The 15,184-nt window shown below is 32.3% G+C and overlaps 1 protein-coding gene across 1 annotated transcript; it reads right to left on the bottom strand.

Annotated features, from left to right (window-relative positions):
* Window positions 1–5,261: 5,261 nt before the first annotated feature.
* Window positions 5,262–9,469, bottom strand: LOC100781566 (E3 ubiquitin-protein ligase MIEL1). The gene is made up of 12 exons (XM_003542871.5): window positions 9,125–9,469; window positions 8,733–8,820; window positions 8,584–8,640; window positions 8,439–8,471; window positions 8,256–8,333; window positions 8,011–8,054; window positions 7,874–7,914; window positions 7,053–7,135; window positions 6,843–6,934; window positions 6,684–6,753; window positions 6,498–6,539; window positions 5,262–5,752 (listed from the first exon to the last, which is right to left on the bottom strand). Exons 1-12 carry the CDS (start codon window positions 9,172–9,174, stop codon window positions 5,627–5,629), a joined length of 804 nt encoding a protein of 267 aa, XP_003542919.1. The 5' UTR covers window positions 9,175–9,469; the 3' UTR covers window positions 5,262–5,626.
* Between the last annotated feature and the right edge of the window lie 5,715 nt (window positions 9,470–15,184).

A 15,184-nucleotide genomic window follows, 5' to 3' on the forward strand; every position in this document is an offset into this window, starting at 1 on the left:
CCCAAGTGATTTTATTCAAAAGTAAAATATATGAATATAAATAGAGCAATAAAGCTCCAGGCATTGTGTACTACCGGCGAGCAATAAAGCTCTGAAAAAGCTAAGATTAAGTTCCTTTTATTCTGAGATATTTAGCTAAATCTAGTAGGTAAAATGGGGGGGGTTGTGATCAGCTTTGGGTTCGAACTCTATTATCCAAATACGGGGCTGGGCAGATCTAATTAATGGCAGAGACAGGCCGTGGCATTCTCAATGGTGGAAGGACCTCCGAAAGCTAGTTAAGCAGCCTGAATTTAACCCTATTATCCAGCACATAGAGTGGAAGGTAGGGGATGGGAGTCTAATAAATTTCTGGAAGGACAAGTGGTTGGGGACTGTTTCTAACCTGGAACAGCAGTTTAATAAGATGTTTCTCATCAGCAGACAGCAGAATAGTAAGATTTGCAATATGGGTAGCTTATCCCATGGTATATGGTGCTGGGATTTAAAATGGAGAAGAAACCTCTTTGATCATGAACAGGCAGAAGCTGTGGCATTCATGGAGCTAATCAACAATGTCCATATCCAACCTCATATGAAGGATTCCTTGTGCTGGTCAGCAGATCCTTCGGGCATCTACTCTTCTAAGTCAGCCTACAGATTGCTAATTTCTGTCAACAGAGATCTCCCTCAGCCCAAATATCTACAATTCGTTTTGGAGACTTAACATCCCCCCAAGAGCTGCGATTTTTGCTTGGAGAATTCTAAAAAACAGATTACCCACTAGATACAATCTTTTAAAAAGAAATGTATCCATTCCAGACCACACCTGCCCTTTATGTAGATCTCATCAAGAGGAGGCTGGTCACCTGTTTTTCCATTGTAAAGTCACTACTGTTTTATGGTGGGAGTCCATGAGCTGGAATAAGATGGTTGGTTCCTTAGCAGCATCCCCAGCAGATCACTATATTCAATTCTGTGATGGTTTTGGAGCTGCCAATAATCAAACTCGATGGCGTTGTTGGTGGATTGCTTTAACTTTCACAATATGGCAGCATAGGAATTCTATGGTTTTCCAAGGCAAGAGTTTCGAACCTCCAAAAGTGATGGAAGATTCCTTATTCCTTTTGTGGTCTTGGCTAAAAACCAGAGACAAGAACTTTAGTGACTCCTTTAACTACTGGTCGTCCAATATAGTGCGTTATTTTGGCTAACTGAATTTCTTCAGTTATGTATGGGAAGGGTGTATCTGAGTTTCTCAGTCTTGTTTTGATGGGCTTTTTATTTTCTTATGTGTTCACAGATGTATCAATCACCAGCAGTACCTCTGGTGCTGCTGTGTTTCTTTGAGATTATATATATATATATATATATATATATATAATATTTGTGGCCCTTCAAAAAAAACTATAAGGGGAATTGTGTAAAGTATTAAATAGTCAGCATTGACATAGAAAATAAATTTGTCTTGGTATCAAGCTGAAATTCCTTTGGTATTAAATATTAACCATGGATTGACATTGCGTGGTACATTCCCATGGATACCTTTTGGGAAGAGAGCCACCGTGTAACCCACACGCATGAATTAATATAAAATATATATATGATCAAATTATTAGTCTTTTAGGAGAAAATTTTCCACTGACTTGCTCTATAGTAATGTAAATTCTATGGAAGAATTTCTTGGCATTTAGGTTGGAATTAGGACTCCCATCAACTTAAATACTTTCCAAGTACGGTAATAGGTATCAGATTAAGCTACAGAGTAAAGACTAAATAAACTTAGAAAATTAGTAAAATGAGAAATATAACAGTTTATAATTGAATAGTAAAATGGGAGTCTATCAGATTAAGCTAAATGAGAAATAAAACAGTTTAAAAACTAAATACATATACCAGCCTTGACGAGGGACTATAAAAATTGTAATGTCAATTTAACTGAAATTTGAAAGTTCCTTTGTTCTAGTGTTTTCCTGACTATATTTCACAATGTTTCATAGTGATGTGTGTCCTCAGTGATTATTATTTTGTTTATCCTGGGATCTTCAGTCTTGGGGAGGGAACTCCGGTGAATATTATTAGTAGCCACCCATTAAGTTTGCTGAATGCCAGATTTGCTTTTTGTCAACTTATGTCTTTGGTTTATTGACTTTTTTTTTTTTTATAATTACTGTTTGCAGGATTTGAAGTGCTTTGTCTTCTCTCTCATTTCACTTCATTTCAAGATCAAGCCTATATAATCTGTTTGCAATATTATGCATTCATCCTCTGAGAAATTTGTACTTGTTTAACAACCATCACTTTTTTTTTCTTCTAATGGAGTTTGACATCTGATAGAGTGACTTTATAATCATGAATATGATTTGGTTCTGTATTGGGGGTTACATGGATTGCAACTTTTAGATTTGAGGGTATAGCCCTTGTACCAAAGTGTTGATTGGATTGGTTTTAATGTATGGTGTAACATCTCATTTTTCATGAAATAAATTAATAAGATTTTTCATTTAAAATAATTAGAGTTTTAGAAAAAAATTATGAAGTTTTTGTAATTAAATAAATAAGGAGAAATAATTTTATTGAAATAATGGTTCGATGGAAAATAAAAAGGATATTTGATTTATTCATTTGATAAGAAATAAAATAGAGTATTTGTTTATAAAATAATAAAAATAAAGAAAAATAGAGTAAATAATAGACTGGGAGTACCTAGTTATAAATAGAGACATGTTAGGTATTTTTTAGATTGACGATAGTCTCTGAGCTTTCTCTTGTTCTTAATTTCGTTTTCATTTCCCCTCCTTCCAAAATCCTCTCTTTTTCCTGCATATACTAAAATCTATCTTAGTAAAATGACAATTTTAGACTTGTTAACCGTTGGATCGTTGTAAGATTTGAGCATCAAGTTTGGAATTCATTTCTAAATATTTTTACTGTTGGAAATTGTGAAAAAATGTTGGAGGTGATAGAAATTCCTTTCGCATCGTAACTTTTTTCCTTTCCTGTAGAAACTCAAAATATGTCCTAATGAAACTACGATCCCGGACTCGTTAACCGTTGGATCGTTGTGAAATTTGGACATCAGGTTGACAATTCATTTCCACACATCTTCATTGTTGGGATTTGCAAAATAATATCTGGGGAGGGAGAAATACTCATTGCACGCAAAGTGGAATGAAAGTTTCAATCTCTTCTCCTTCTCTCTAACGTTTGGAAACCTTATCAGAGCAACCAGAGGAAAAGCTTGAGGAATGTCAGAGAATTGTTAGAGATGTCGCTATTGCTATTGGAAGACACATGAGTTCGCTTAGAAGTAAGGGATGAGTTTATCACAATTGAGGTTAGAATGGACATATGTAGGAATCTTTAGGGGATCAAATTGAGGTTTATTTTGGGATGTTTATTGTATTGAAATTCTTGTTGTATGATTATGTGAAATTGTTTGAGGGGTTTTACTGTCCGTGGATTGAGAAACATTTTTGTATAATTTTTTTGTGTTTTTGATAGGATTAACATGATAAATAGTTATATTGGGATCATGAAATTGTGTATAAGTGATAAATTAAATATGTGATGAATTGTGGAATAACATGTTGCTTTGAAATTATAATATTGTTATTGAGATTGAGTATACGTGCAAAGTTGAACATGCATTAATTTGTGAGATACACACAAACATGTGATGATGGATTGTGACATTATGAGATGTGAAATTGTGAACATGAGATTTAGTTGTGAATAAGTGTGTGGTTAACACTTGATGTGAAAATACTTGTGTTGTGAGCTGTGAATTATACAATAATCCGATCAGTGTTTACCTTGAGAAAAATGTTTATGCGCAATGTTAAAGAGAAAGTGTATGATTCCTAGTTATGAACCTAAAGTGTTAAATTGTAGTGTAATGTGTTAAACGTGTTTGAAACACGAGTGTGAGATCATGAATATTGTATAATTCATGAGCAGTGTCTGCTTATAATGTTGTTGTTGAAATCAAGTATAAGTACAAAGTTAAACATGTGTTAATTTGTGAGATACACGTAAACATGTGATGGTGGATTGTGACATTATGAGATGTTAAATTGTGGACATGAGATTTGGTTGTGAATAAGTGTGTTAACACTTGATGTGATAATACTTGTGTTATGAACTGTGAATTATACAATAATCCGACCAGTGTTTACCTTGAGAAAAATGTTTATGTATAGTGTTAAAGGAAAAGTATAGGTTTCCTTGTTATGAACCTGTGTTAAATTGTAGCGCAATGTGTTAAACGTGTTTGAAACACGAGTGTGAGGTCATGGGTATTGTATAATTCATGAGTAGTGTCTGTGTGTAAAAAAATTGCTTTAGGAGTTGGACTTAAATCAGGAAGGTGAAGCCCTAATGGATTTTTTGGAGTCTAGACCTTAGGGGTAAAGACACTCGGTTTGAGTATTTTTTTAAGATAGTTTTTTCCGATGAAAATTTGTAACAAAATTGAACATACTAACAAATGTTGTCTCTATATATTGCACCAAACACTATAATTAAAATACATGGGAGAAAATGTCACACTTAAGTTCATTAGGTGTTTCATATGTGCCCATACTGGATGTGAATGGAACTAAAGATTGACCCTAAAACGATCTGTCTAGACCATCAAAAACTTTCAACTGGTTGTTGAAAAGGCACGAATGTTATCATAAAAGAAACAAATAAATTTAAAAATATTTTGCCAAACCAAGTTGTGCCCATAAATATTTTTTCACTTCCCGGTTTAATGCAAGCATTTATACTCACCGTTTCCCATCTATTTGAACCCCCTCATATATATATATATATTCCAACATTTCTATTATTAGCTAAAATTAATTAGAAAATACAAAATTTTAAAGATCTCACTTATTATTAGCCTTACTTGCTTTGAATGGTTCGATTTCTATCTGCTGAGTACATGTAGAACAGAAAAAAGGAGCATCCAAGATTCAATTAACATCAATATAAGTTTTTATAACCCATGTATCATGAAGAAAAAGAAGGTTGACTTGATTTACATTGCCGAAACAACAAAACTTAACCATGTCAAGTAATCACATGACTGTAAAAGTAAAACCACCAAAAATAGCATTGTTTTAACTTAAATAATTCGAAAAATTAATCCAATTCATTTTCCTTTCCAAATCTATTCTGTTTGATAATGTGGAATAACTTATGGATTGCTGTTATAGATAAATGGAATTGTATAACACAATATGTTGAATCAACATAACAAATCAATCACTATAAAGGTAATAGCATATGATTGATTTATGCAGGGAAGAAATCATTGAGTCTGTTGTGTTGATTAAATTCAATAATGGCAAAGACAAGCCAATCCATGCAACCTCCAACATCAACACGTCACTAGCAAACATGATTACTAGCAGCTCATGATGGCTAAACCACATTACCCTATATTACAATATACACATGTTTATATCAACTCAATTAGTGGCTCATAACAACACCACTAGTCCTACTCCAAATGGTGGAGGAAGAGTAACCCTAGAAAAGTTTCAGGGCACAGTACATCATTAATCTTGATGATGAATCAAATAAGGCTCTGCATAATTGAGTCATAATTTTAATTTTCTGCCCTAAAAAATCTGTCTCCAAAACCGCAAGAATCTAGTCATTGAGAAAGAACTGGAGGAGCTATAGCACGAGTATTATATGAACTGCAGTGACCACATTTTTGTCCAAGAATGTGGAAGTAAACTTCAGTTGTGTCATTACAGTCATTACATAGTATCCAAACCTGCAATGGTTGTTGTTTAGTTTTCTAAAATCTTCTGATAGAACCATGATATATACGTGTGTAATTAAATTGAGATGCATGGCAAGATTTTCTGTCATTTCAATAAATGGCAGTTAAATTACTCAATTAATCCCTAAACTATGGGAGAAGTTTCAACCCTTAAATTAAAATAATTTTAATTGGGTCCTTAATCATGTAAGTTTTTTCAACTATGGGAGAAGTTTCAACCCTTAAATTAAAATAATTTTAATTGGGTCCTTAATCATGTAAGTTTTTTCAATTTAGACCCTAGAGTTTTTAAAACCGCCATACATTGTCAATATAGTTTCTGAACTAACTCCAAGACCTACTTTTTTAGTTTAGGAATCCAATCCAATTTTTTTTTTTTTTTAAAAATAGTTTGGGAACATGCTTGAAATTTCCCAATTAGTTTAAGATCAACTGAGTAAAAAATAAAAAATAGTTTTAAAACATGCTTAAAATTTCCCAATTAATTTTGGATCAAGTGAGTAATTTAACCTAAAACCTAAAATGGCATGTCCAAACTTTAGATAAGTAGGTTTGATAGAAAGTCTAACTCATCCATATGGTGTTCTTTGTTCCATGGAAACAAAGAACAAGAAGGGCATTCATAATTTAAAAGCACATTTCAAGTCTAATTTGTAGGCTTTCACAGAAAGCAATGAAACGGAGATAAATAGAAGTAACGTGCATTCAACAAGCATTTCTAAGAGTAAAACTCTACCTTTCTGTACCGATAATCATCAGGCATGACAGTTGCTTCAATCTAATATAGCAAAAATAAATTAGTGAGACATCATAATTGTACTAGATCATTTCTGCAAGGAAATAATCTTGACCAGATGATTGAACAGTATAAAAAACAAGAAATCAAGTGAAACTATCTATAGCCTTTAATTTAACCAAGTACCTCTTCATCAATTCTCTTCCATGCCCTAGACATGTCCATCACCGACTTGGAGCATATGGGACAACAATACCTTATCCATATATATTACCAAGTCAATTCAATAATTAAGAATAGATAAAGTTTTGTAGATCAAAGAATTGGTAAATACTTAATACTCACTTGTCACGCTTTAGCATCTCTAGGTAGCATTCACTATGCATTGTGTGACCACATTTCATAACAGCAATGTCTTTCAATGAGTCAAAAAGATACTTTACCAACATAATGAAATCATGTCAGAATCCTTTCATGTTTCTCACGACAAAATGCTAGAAATTCCTTATTTGGTTTAAAACGCGAGACGGGAAAAGAGGGGAACAAAACACCCACCTCATAACAAATGGGACAATGATGCCTCATGGAGTTCTCCACACACAAATGATTATCACGCAGAGTATTTGAGTAGCAACACCCTGTTAGTATTGAGCAATTGATTTGTTAACAGAACAAAAAATTCAGTAACTTATGTGAATGATTATTAGATGTGACTCCAAATTCCAAAGGAAACAAAAGAATCCATCTTAGAGAAATTCAGAGAAAATTAAAGCACAAATGAAGCATATTGTTCACAAAATTATCATATACCATAGATCAAGAGATGACTTTGAAAAATATTCTTTCAGCTCCATTGCGTTAGCAAGCACATCAAATAAGAGATCACTTGAGCAAAAACGAAAATAAAGCTAGAAGTTTAGGAAACTCATACTGTAATTAAAAAAAAAGAGGCTTCATTCCAACTACAAAAAACTGATTTGGAGGTTATAAAGATAAAACAAATTAATACCTCAGAAATAAAATCATAATAAATCAACAATTACAGGGAAAAAAAACAGCAGAGTTAATCAACATAAAGCAGTGCTTCCGAACTTCTGGTGTCACTAAGAGGCTGATAGCATGGTTTTTAATTCTTTCAGGTCGTGTAATATAAACTTACCATGCGAACTCTACTGATTACTATAATTCAAATGTGATTTCAGCACTTCATAAAGAGGTAATAAGTTCAAAAAATACAAAGGTACGAAAGAATTGAATCTTTTAACAATTTGAAAATAACAATTTGCAGCATAACTTAATTTGAAAAGGAAAAAAACAGTCTTATTATACTAGAGCAATGAAAAAGACACAATGGTAGCTAGATGATGAATGCATACCACACTTACTGCAGTGGGAATAATTCTCACGACCACCAAGTCTGTTCCAAATTTCATCACCAAAATTAGTAGCATCTCATAAACTTGTATAACTTAGGCCATAATGTAAGGTTTATTAAAACAAACCGTCAACGCACCTACAAATCCCACAATCATCACAATGAAACTGTTTTTTCCCGGTCTGCTTAATGTGTAACCAATGCTCAGCATCAAATAGAAAACAATAAGATTAACAATCACAAGCTAGAAGCAAACACCAACTGTCAACTCTCAAACAAGTCCATCTCCAAGAAATATGAAGAACCCAAAGTAATAGTAATATAAGCATATTAATGAAGCAAAATTTAATCATATACTGCAGATTCATTGAGTGACCCCTTACATCATCATCGAAGAATTTGCAGATATTGCAGAAATATTCTCCCATTCTGACACCACAATTTGTGCAAACTTGAGCAACCTTCAAAAGAAACAAATAAAAGAAACAATAAGAGAACCACAGATAAAACCATTACCAAAAAAACATAGTTTTTAATCAAACTGGGAATGGATATTAGATACACACTGGCTGCTCTGTGTCACAAACTGAACAAACAACCTGAAACAACATCAAAATGCAAAAACCATATTACCATCATCTCATGTTAAAGGCACAATAGCCCAGGCAGTGTGGAAAATGAACATCAAGGGGGACATTAAATTATCCTTACATGTTGAACGTCCTGGCGGACGAGTTCGTGCCGATCAAAAGGGTTGCTCAGCATGCTCTAATGACGGGAACAACACATACCCACATCAGATTGAAGCAAAAAGACAAGGTTTTTGAGATGAAACACAGAAGGGTGAGAACAAGAAATACCGTTGCCTCGTTATGACAATGACGGCAAAAGTAGAGCTCATTGCAACATGGTGCTCTAATCCTGCATCTTCTTCTATAATGCTTGCACCTACAAAAGGCCATCCACATCATCAAAACAAGAAACCAATGCACAAAACTTAAATACAGTTCCTTAGGTATTGTTTGTGTTATTTTTCAATCAGAATTGGAATTTCACCTCCATAATTCAGATAACAAAGGCTTGCATTAAAGGATTACACGAATTAACAACTCTAATTGGAGAACAATACAAACAACACTTAAGGAACTGTATCGAACTTTTATCCGAAATCAAAACACAATGAATGAAAAACAAAAAAATTCAAAATGAAAAGAATAAGGGCATGGAAGAACAATAATATAAGATGAGGTACCCGTATCCCATCTTCCCAAAATCAAGACGTTCAAGGACAGAACCTTCCATTAGTTTTGGAAAAGAGAGAAGGGGAAGGAAGGCTGAGAGAAGAGTTTCCTAAATTGGAAAGATTTTGTTGGTGTTGGAGATGATGGTGTTGATATTGACAAAGAAAGATGAAGGAGGAGCAAGCCATTCTTATTGTTGTTGTTGTTATTATGTAGTAGTATTTTAATGCAATGTAATGTATAATAGTAGCAAAAATCTTTGGCTACGAAAGTTGATAAGGAATAGAATGTATCCACTTGGGAAGAGAGAGAAAGAAAAGGGATAAGGTGGTGTGGTGGGTAAGGATTGGCATGGCATGAATTGACAAAAGAGAAAGAGTAAGTAATGAGTTTCAACAATAATTAACAGAAAGAGATGTGACCGTTGGATCTACCAATGGGATTTTTAGATTTGGAAAAAGCCAACCAAGAAAACCGTTTTTGTTCTCATGTGTTGTGTTGTGTTTCACTGTCTTGTAAGACAATTTTAACTCATCAGTTGCAGTATTTGTACAATTTAAGAGAAATATATAAAAAATATTCTTAAAAATATTATAAAAAAAGTCCATAAATAAATATATACCATAAGCCTATAACTCTAATCTTTATACGTAGATAAATAAGTAAAAAAAAAAACATGTGAAAACATTATTCTTAAAAAATTCTTATAAAAGAAGCAAGGGACTGAACTACTTGATGGACTGCTAATAATTTTCAAGGGCCATCTCATCAATTATTCATATCTAATTTTTTAAGGGAGAAAAAAAACACTGGGAGGTGTTGGGCTTCGATATTCATGCACCATATGCAGTCCTGATCAAGTGGCAGCGTGGCACACGCATGAATCATGTCATTTATTTATTTATTTTGGGTAGTGGGACTGTGTGATCTACGAAACTCAAGTATATTGACGATAACTTGATAGTAAAAACAATTATGCTGATTATATTGTGAAGTATAACTTTATAAAATAGAGTTCAAAGATTGACATATTGTTTTAGCTTTGATGTAATTCAAATGAAGATCATTGGGCTGGACTATCTTCATGAAAGATATTGGGGCTTGTTTCGTGAGTATAATTTGAACTTTAGTCCAAAATTCATAAGATCGTGTGATTTAAATTAAGTGATATTATTAAGATATGTTTAGGGTCTAAAGTAAAAATAAGTGTGGTTAAATTTAAGAGCCTAAATGAAACAAGTAGAAAATTTAAGGATTTATTTTGAATTTAGTTTTAGGAACTAATATGATATCATTTTACACTTTCAGGGCCCTACCCTTCGTTATTCACAACAAAATATTTCACCCAAATAGTACCGATTTCCGCGTGAACTAATGCTATATAATAAGCAATCTCCACCCAAATAAATTTTGCATTGGAACTTGATCATATATAGATGAAAATAATTCAAGTTTTCGCCCAAGTTCAATGCATAGAAGATGTAAGCATTTCCTTCCACATTGAAAAACAAAGCAGCCGTAGCTTAGTAATGTAAAGATTCTCATATGTGTGTTTGTTAAAACCATAGATCGATTATTTATACCAACTAGTCAATTGTATAAATTCAGCTTTATTATTGAACTTTGCCAGTTTTCGGCAGTAACCTTGTTTGTTTCTCTGCACTGCTAAAATATGCTCTTCATTCACTGCAATTTGTATTAAGATTGAAACTGATTTTGCATGCAGTATATCCCAATTATCTATGATTACATGCATGCTAATTAACCAGCCAAATGACAACTTATGTAGCCGGATGAATGCTAATTAAGACTTGCTATACTTGAGCTAGTAGAGATAACAAATTATTTGATTTCTAAGCAAAATAAGGATGTTAATATATTTTCTTTCTGTGTCCTTTTACCTCTTGAAATTAAACTAGCATCATTGTTATTATATACTCTTGCACCTTCAGTGATCACTTATTTGATATAATGACATTACATTTTGCACACTCTTTTTCTCTAAGCACATCTCTTCGTTACTTTTTTTTTCAATTTTTGTTCTTTTTTTTTACATTTGTTTAGTATTATCATTCCATAAATTATATTCGGAAAGTGATAAAATTTCAACACTACTTTCAAAACTATGTAAGAACCCTTCTGAAAATTAATTTTCAAAAGTATACATAATTTTCTCACTTTCAAATTTAATTTCCAAAACAATAAAATCAACCATATGTATAAGGGTATTGTTGAAATAAAATTTTAAGAGGGCGAGAGAGAGTGAGTGAGAAAGGGGTTTGCTTAGAAAAAAAAGGCACAAAAAAGAAAGCCGATTGATATAATCATGTTGGGCTCGCAGTGGAACTAGCCCAAACATGAATTTGCCAGTTGCATCCCCAAATCATATTCAGGCATAAAGGATTATGCATATTTTGTTAATACTTGAAAATTATTTTTGAAAGACGAAAACCAATTCCTCCTAGATGGATTAGATAAAAATAAATAAATAAGATGCTATTGGATCAATTCATCCTAGATGGATTATATATTAAAAGAGATATTGTAATACTTGTAAATAGCTATTTGCTGAAAATAAAAATAATGTGCTCTTGGATGAATTCATGAACGGTAGTAACAACCATGCAAACTTCTTATTGACATTTATTGAATTAGCTTAATTTCCATTTCAATATAGTTAATAATCAAAATCTTATTGAAAACCCTTCAAAAAAGGATTCTTGCCAAACTATTTTCTCTTTCTTAGTGAACCTAGAACCTAAATCTCAATATTGCTAGTCTTGGAAGGATAGGGGAACCCAAAAACAGAAAACAAAGTTGGTTTGCTAAGGCAGTTTCTAGTTGTGACAACAACTTTACATTGTCTTTTTTCCATCAACGAAGGCAACTAATTGCCATAACAAAGTTCCAATTATAGCAAAGAAAAAAAAAAGTTGGTTCCATGACACTTAATTACACCCATGCAACCCATAGTTTCTTCGCCTCTCCTCTTCATATAAAAAAGAGTTATTATATTCCGACCTTCATCTCTAGTTTCCTTCTTTTTCTGTGTGTTTTCCCTTACTACCTCAATCAAATCACATAAAAACTAGGAAAACTAAACAAAGACATGGGTTGTGGGAAGTCCAAACATGATGTTGCTTCAGGAAACACCGTCCTCCAGCGCAAGAAATCCGGTGTGAGCAGCCAGGAAAATGGGACAGAAACCAAAGACACAAACAACAACAATGTTGTTGACAATGTGAGCTCAGAGGTACAAGTGGAACAGAAGGGGAGTGAAAGTGTCAAAGAGTCTGATGTTGAAGTTAAGGATGATCTAGTAGTTAATGATGTCAAAAGTGAAGCTGAGAAAACAAATGTGCAAGAGAAGGAGAAACTTGAGGGTGGAGAGGAACGGTCTGAGTCAGAGAAATCTGAAGATGAGAAAGATGATTCATTGAAGGAGAATGAACAGAAGATCAATGATGCTGAAACTGTTGAGGCTACAGAAGAGAAAATGCCAGCAGAAAATGAAAAAGGTGCGGAAAGAATGAACCTCTAGAGTTTTCTTCAAATGGAACTCAAAATTCCCATGAACCCTTTAGTCATTTTTTAATAAAGTTTTCTTCAAAAATTTCAAGAACAAGTGGTTGATTATAAAGTTTAAGAACTTTGATTCTTTTAATTCACATTGTCTTACATCCCTTTAACACTGAATTTTCCTTTCTATCTCTTTTCTACTTTCCTCTTTCACAATACTCATCACACCTCATTTAATTTTTTCTATTTTCTTTTCTATCTCTCGTGTACCCCTTAATGGAGAAATTATTGCATGGTGTGAAGTCATCATATGTCCATGGTCATAGCTAATCTTTATGTGACACTTAATCGAGTTTTTCAATTTACACAAAAAATCTTAATAAACTCAGTTGCATGTTACGTGGAAATTGGCTGAAACATTGAACATGTGATGATCCAAGACCATGCAATAATTTCTCCCTTACATGACTTGTGAGAGAATATTTTTTAAATTTTGATTTGCTTTTATATGTGTACAGAGGATGCCAGTGTGAAGAAAGAAGAAGACATAAAAGACACAAAAACTTCAATCTCTGAAGGTGAAGAAAAGGATTTGAAAGCTGAGGAGGTTTGTGGGGTTAACAAAAGTTCACACATTAATTAGTCTCAAGTGCTAGTTGTGAGAAAGGAATTAATGGAAACATGTTTGTGCTGCAGGGACAACAGAGAATCCAACAACCAGCGAAGATGTGAAAGGCAAGAGGAGATTAAGGACAATTGGAGTTAATACAGAAATCAATCTGGTTACTTTTATGTGATAGCTTTTTGTGGCCTGTATTGATCTTTGATCCTACATTTAATTATATTATGTTTCCATTTCCTGTGTCCTCTCAAATGTAACAAGTTGGAGATAATGGAACAGTTATAGTACTTCCCTCATTCTTTTCTTTCTTATGAGAAGCTATAGTGTGGAATTCTAATTTAAAATATTATCTAATCTCTAAAGACAGGAGCATAGTTATCGATGATAATGACAATGTCATTGTACTTATTGTAGCTTGCATCACTCGTAAGATCAGAAAAAAAAATGAAAAATGAAAATTCAAGAGAAGGACAAGTAAAAAATTCGACCCCTTTGCTATGAATAATTTACGAACAAATAAAATCGTACCCACCAAAAAAAGAAAACTGAAGGTCGAAAAAGTATCATCAGGAGAATGAGGGCTCTATAAGCATTAAGTATGCTGTACCGTCAAATATCTTATTATTTTAATTATTGATTTATCCATTGACGTGATTAATTATTTTATTTTTTTTCATCACATCAATACAATTTTAAGAGAGTTTATGTGCCAATTCGAACTAAACTTTTTGAAGGATGAACATTTTTCACATTTTTAATGTAAACTTACGGGATTCATTTTAATTTTGAACAAATTGTAGGCCACTGAAGTTACTACTAGTCTGCTGTTTGGGCAGAATCTATTTTATCCAAAAAGTGGATCTTCTGTATTTAATTTTTCTTTTGGTAAATCATAGGAGGAAAGAGTCCTAAGAAAACAAAAAAAAAAATGCCTCAAATAAGGTATTCATGATAGATAACTCTACTAAAATCAGTATACAACCTGACAAAATTTCTATCTGAAGAAGCAAAATTCAGATTAACATTGTAAAGTCTATAAGAAAATGAGTCAAAAACAATTTATTAAAAAAGCATTTTAGTTTTTATTAAAAACATAAAAGAAAAATAAGAAACCTTTTATAAAATTATCAAGTGAAAGTTTTAAAAAAATGATAAAAAAATTTATTCATTTTTCGTCCTCATAAAATTATAATATGACATTTTTTGTCAAAAACAAGATTTGGATAACCAAAATTATGTGTATAACTTTTTGCATAGAGATTATATGTATAACTCATGAGAAAATATCATATTTATATCAATTATATGTCTAACTGATATAAAAAAATTATTTTAGTAGATTCAGATACAAGCGAAACCTTGCTCGGAACCAAAAAATAATGCATTATAATTTTATGAAGATGAAAAATGGACCAAAAAACTTTACAAAAACAAAATATGTATTTAATCAATTTCACAAGAACGAAAAATATATTTTAACTTTAAAAAAACAATTTTTTCTTCTCTCTTGCATGCATTCTTTCTCTTTCTCCTTACTCCTACAGCATGTTCAGTTTTAAGTCTGATTGTTCTAAAAATCACATTAAAATTAAAGCAAAATATACACGTTTGAATGAAAAAAAAAAGTAAAAAAAAAAAACATATCCAAATATGAGTTTAAGACCTATTTGAACAAATTTCTCATCATAGACACTTATAAAAGACAAAAATAAGATAAATGAAATAAATTTATTCATAAGTTAAAATTAACTTTAAAGAAGCTAATATTACAAATTAGTTTTTACTTTAAACTAATGTTACTTTATAGAAAACCTCATTTTACTTTTTCTTCTCCAATAAATATTTATGAAAAAAATTATCAAAACATGTCCTCATTCCTCTTTCCTCTCTCTTATTTATCTCTACCCTATGTGTCATTTTTGAAATTATG

The sequence above is a fragment of the Glycine max genome, chromosome 13, assembly GCF_000004515.6.
Source record: "Glycine max cultivar Williams 82 chromosome 13, Glycine_max_v4.0, whole genome shotgun sequence".
NCBI classification, from domain to species: Eukaryota; Viridiplantae; Streptophyta; class Magnoliopsida; order Fabales; family Fabaceae; genus Glycine; species Glycine max.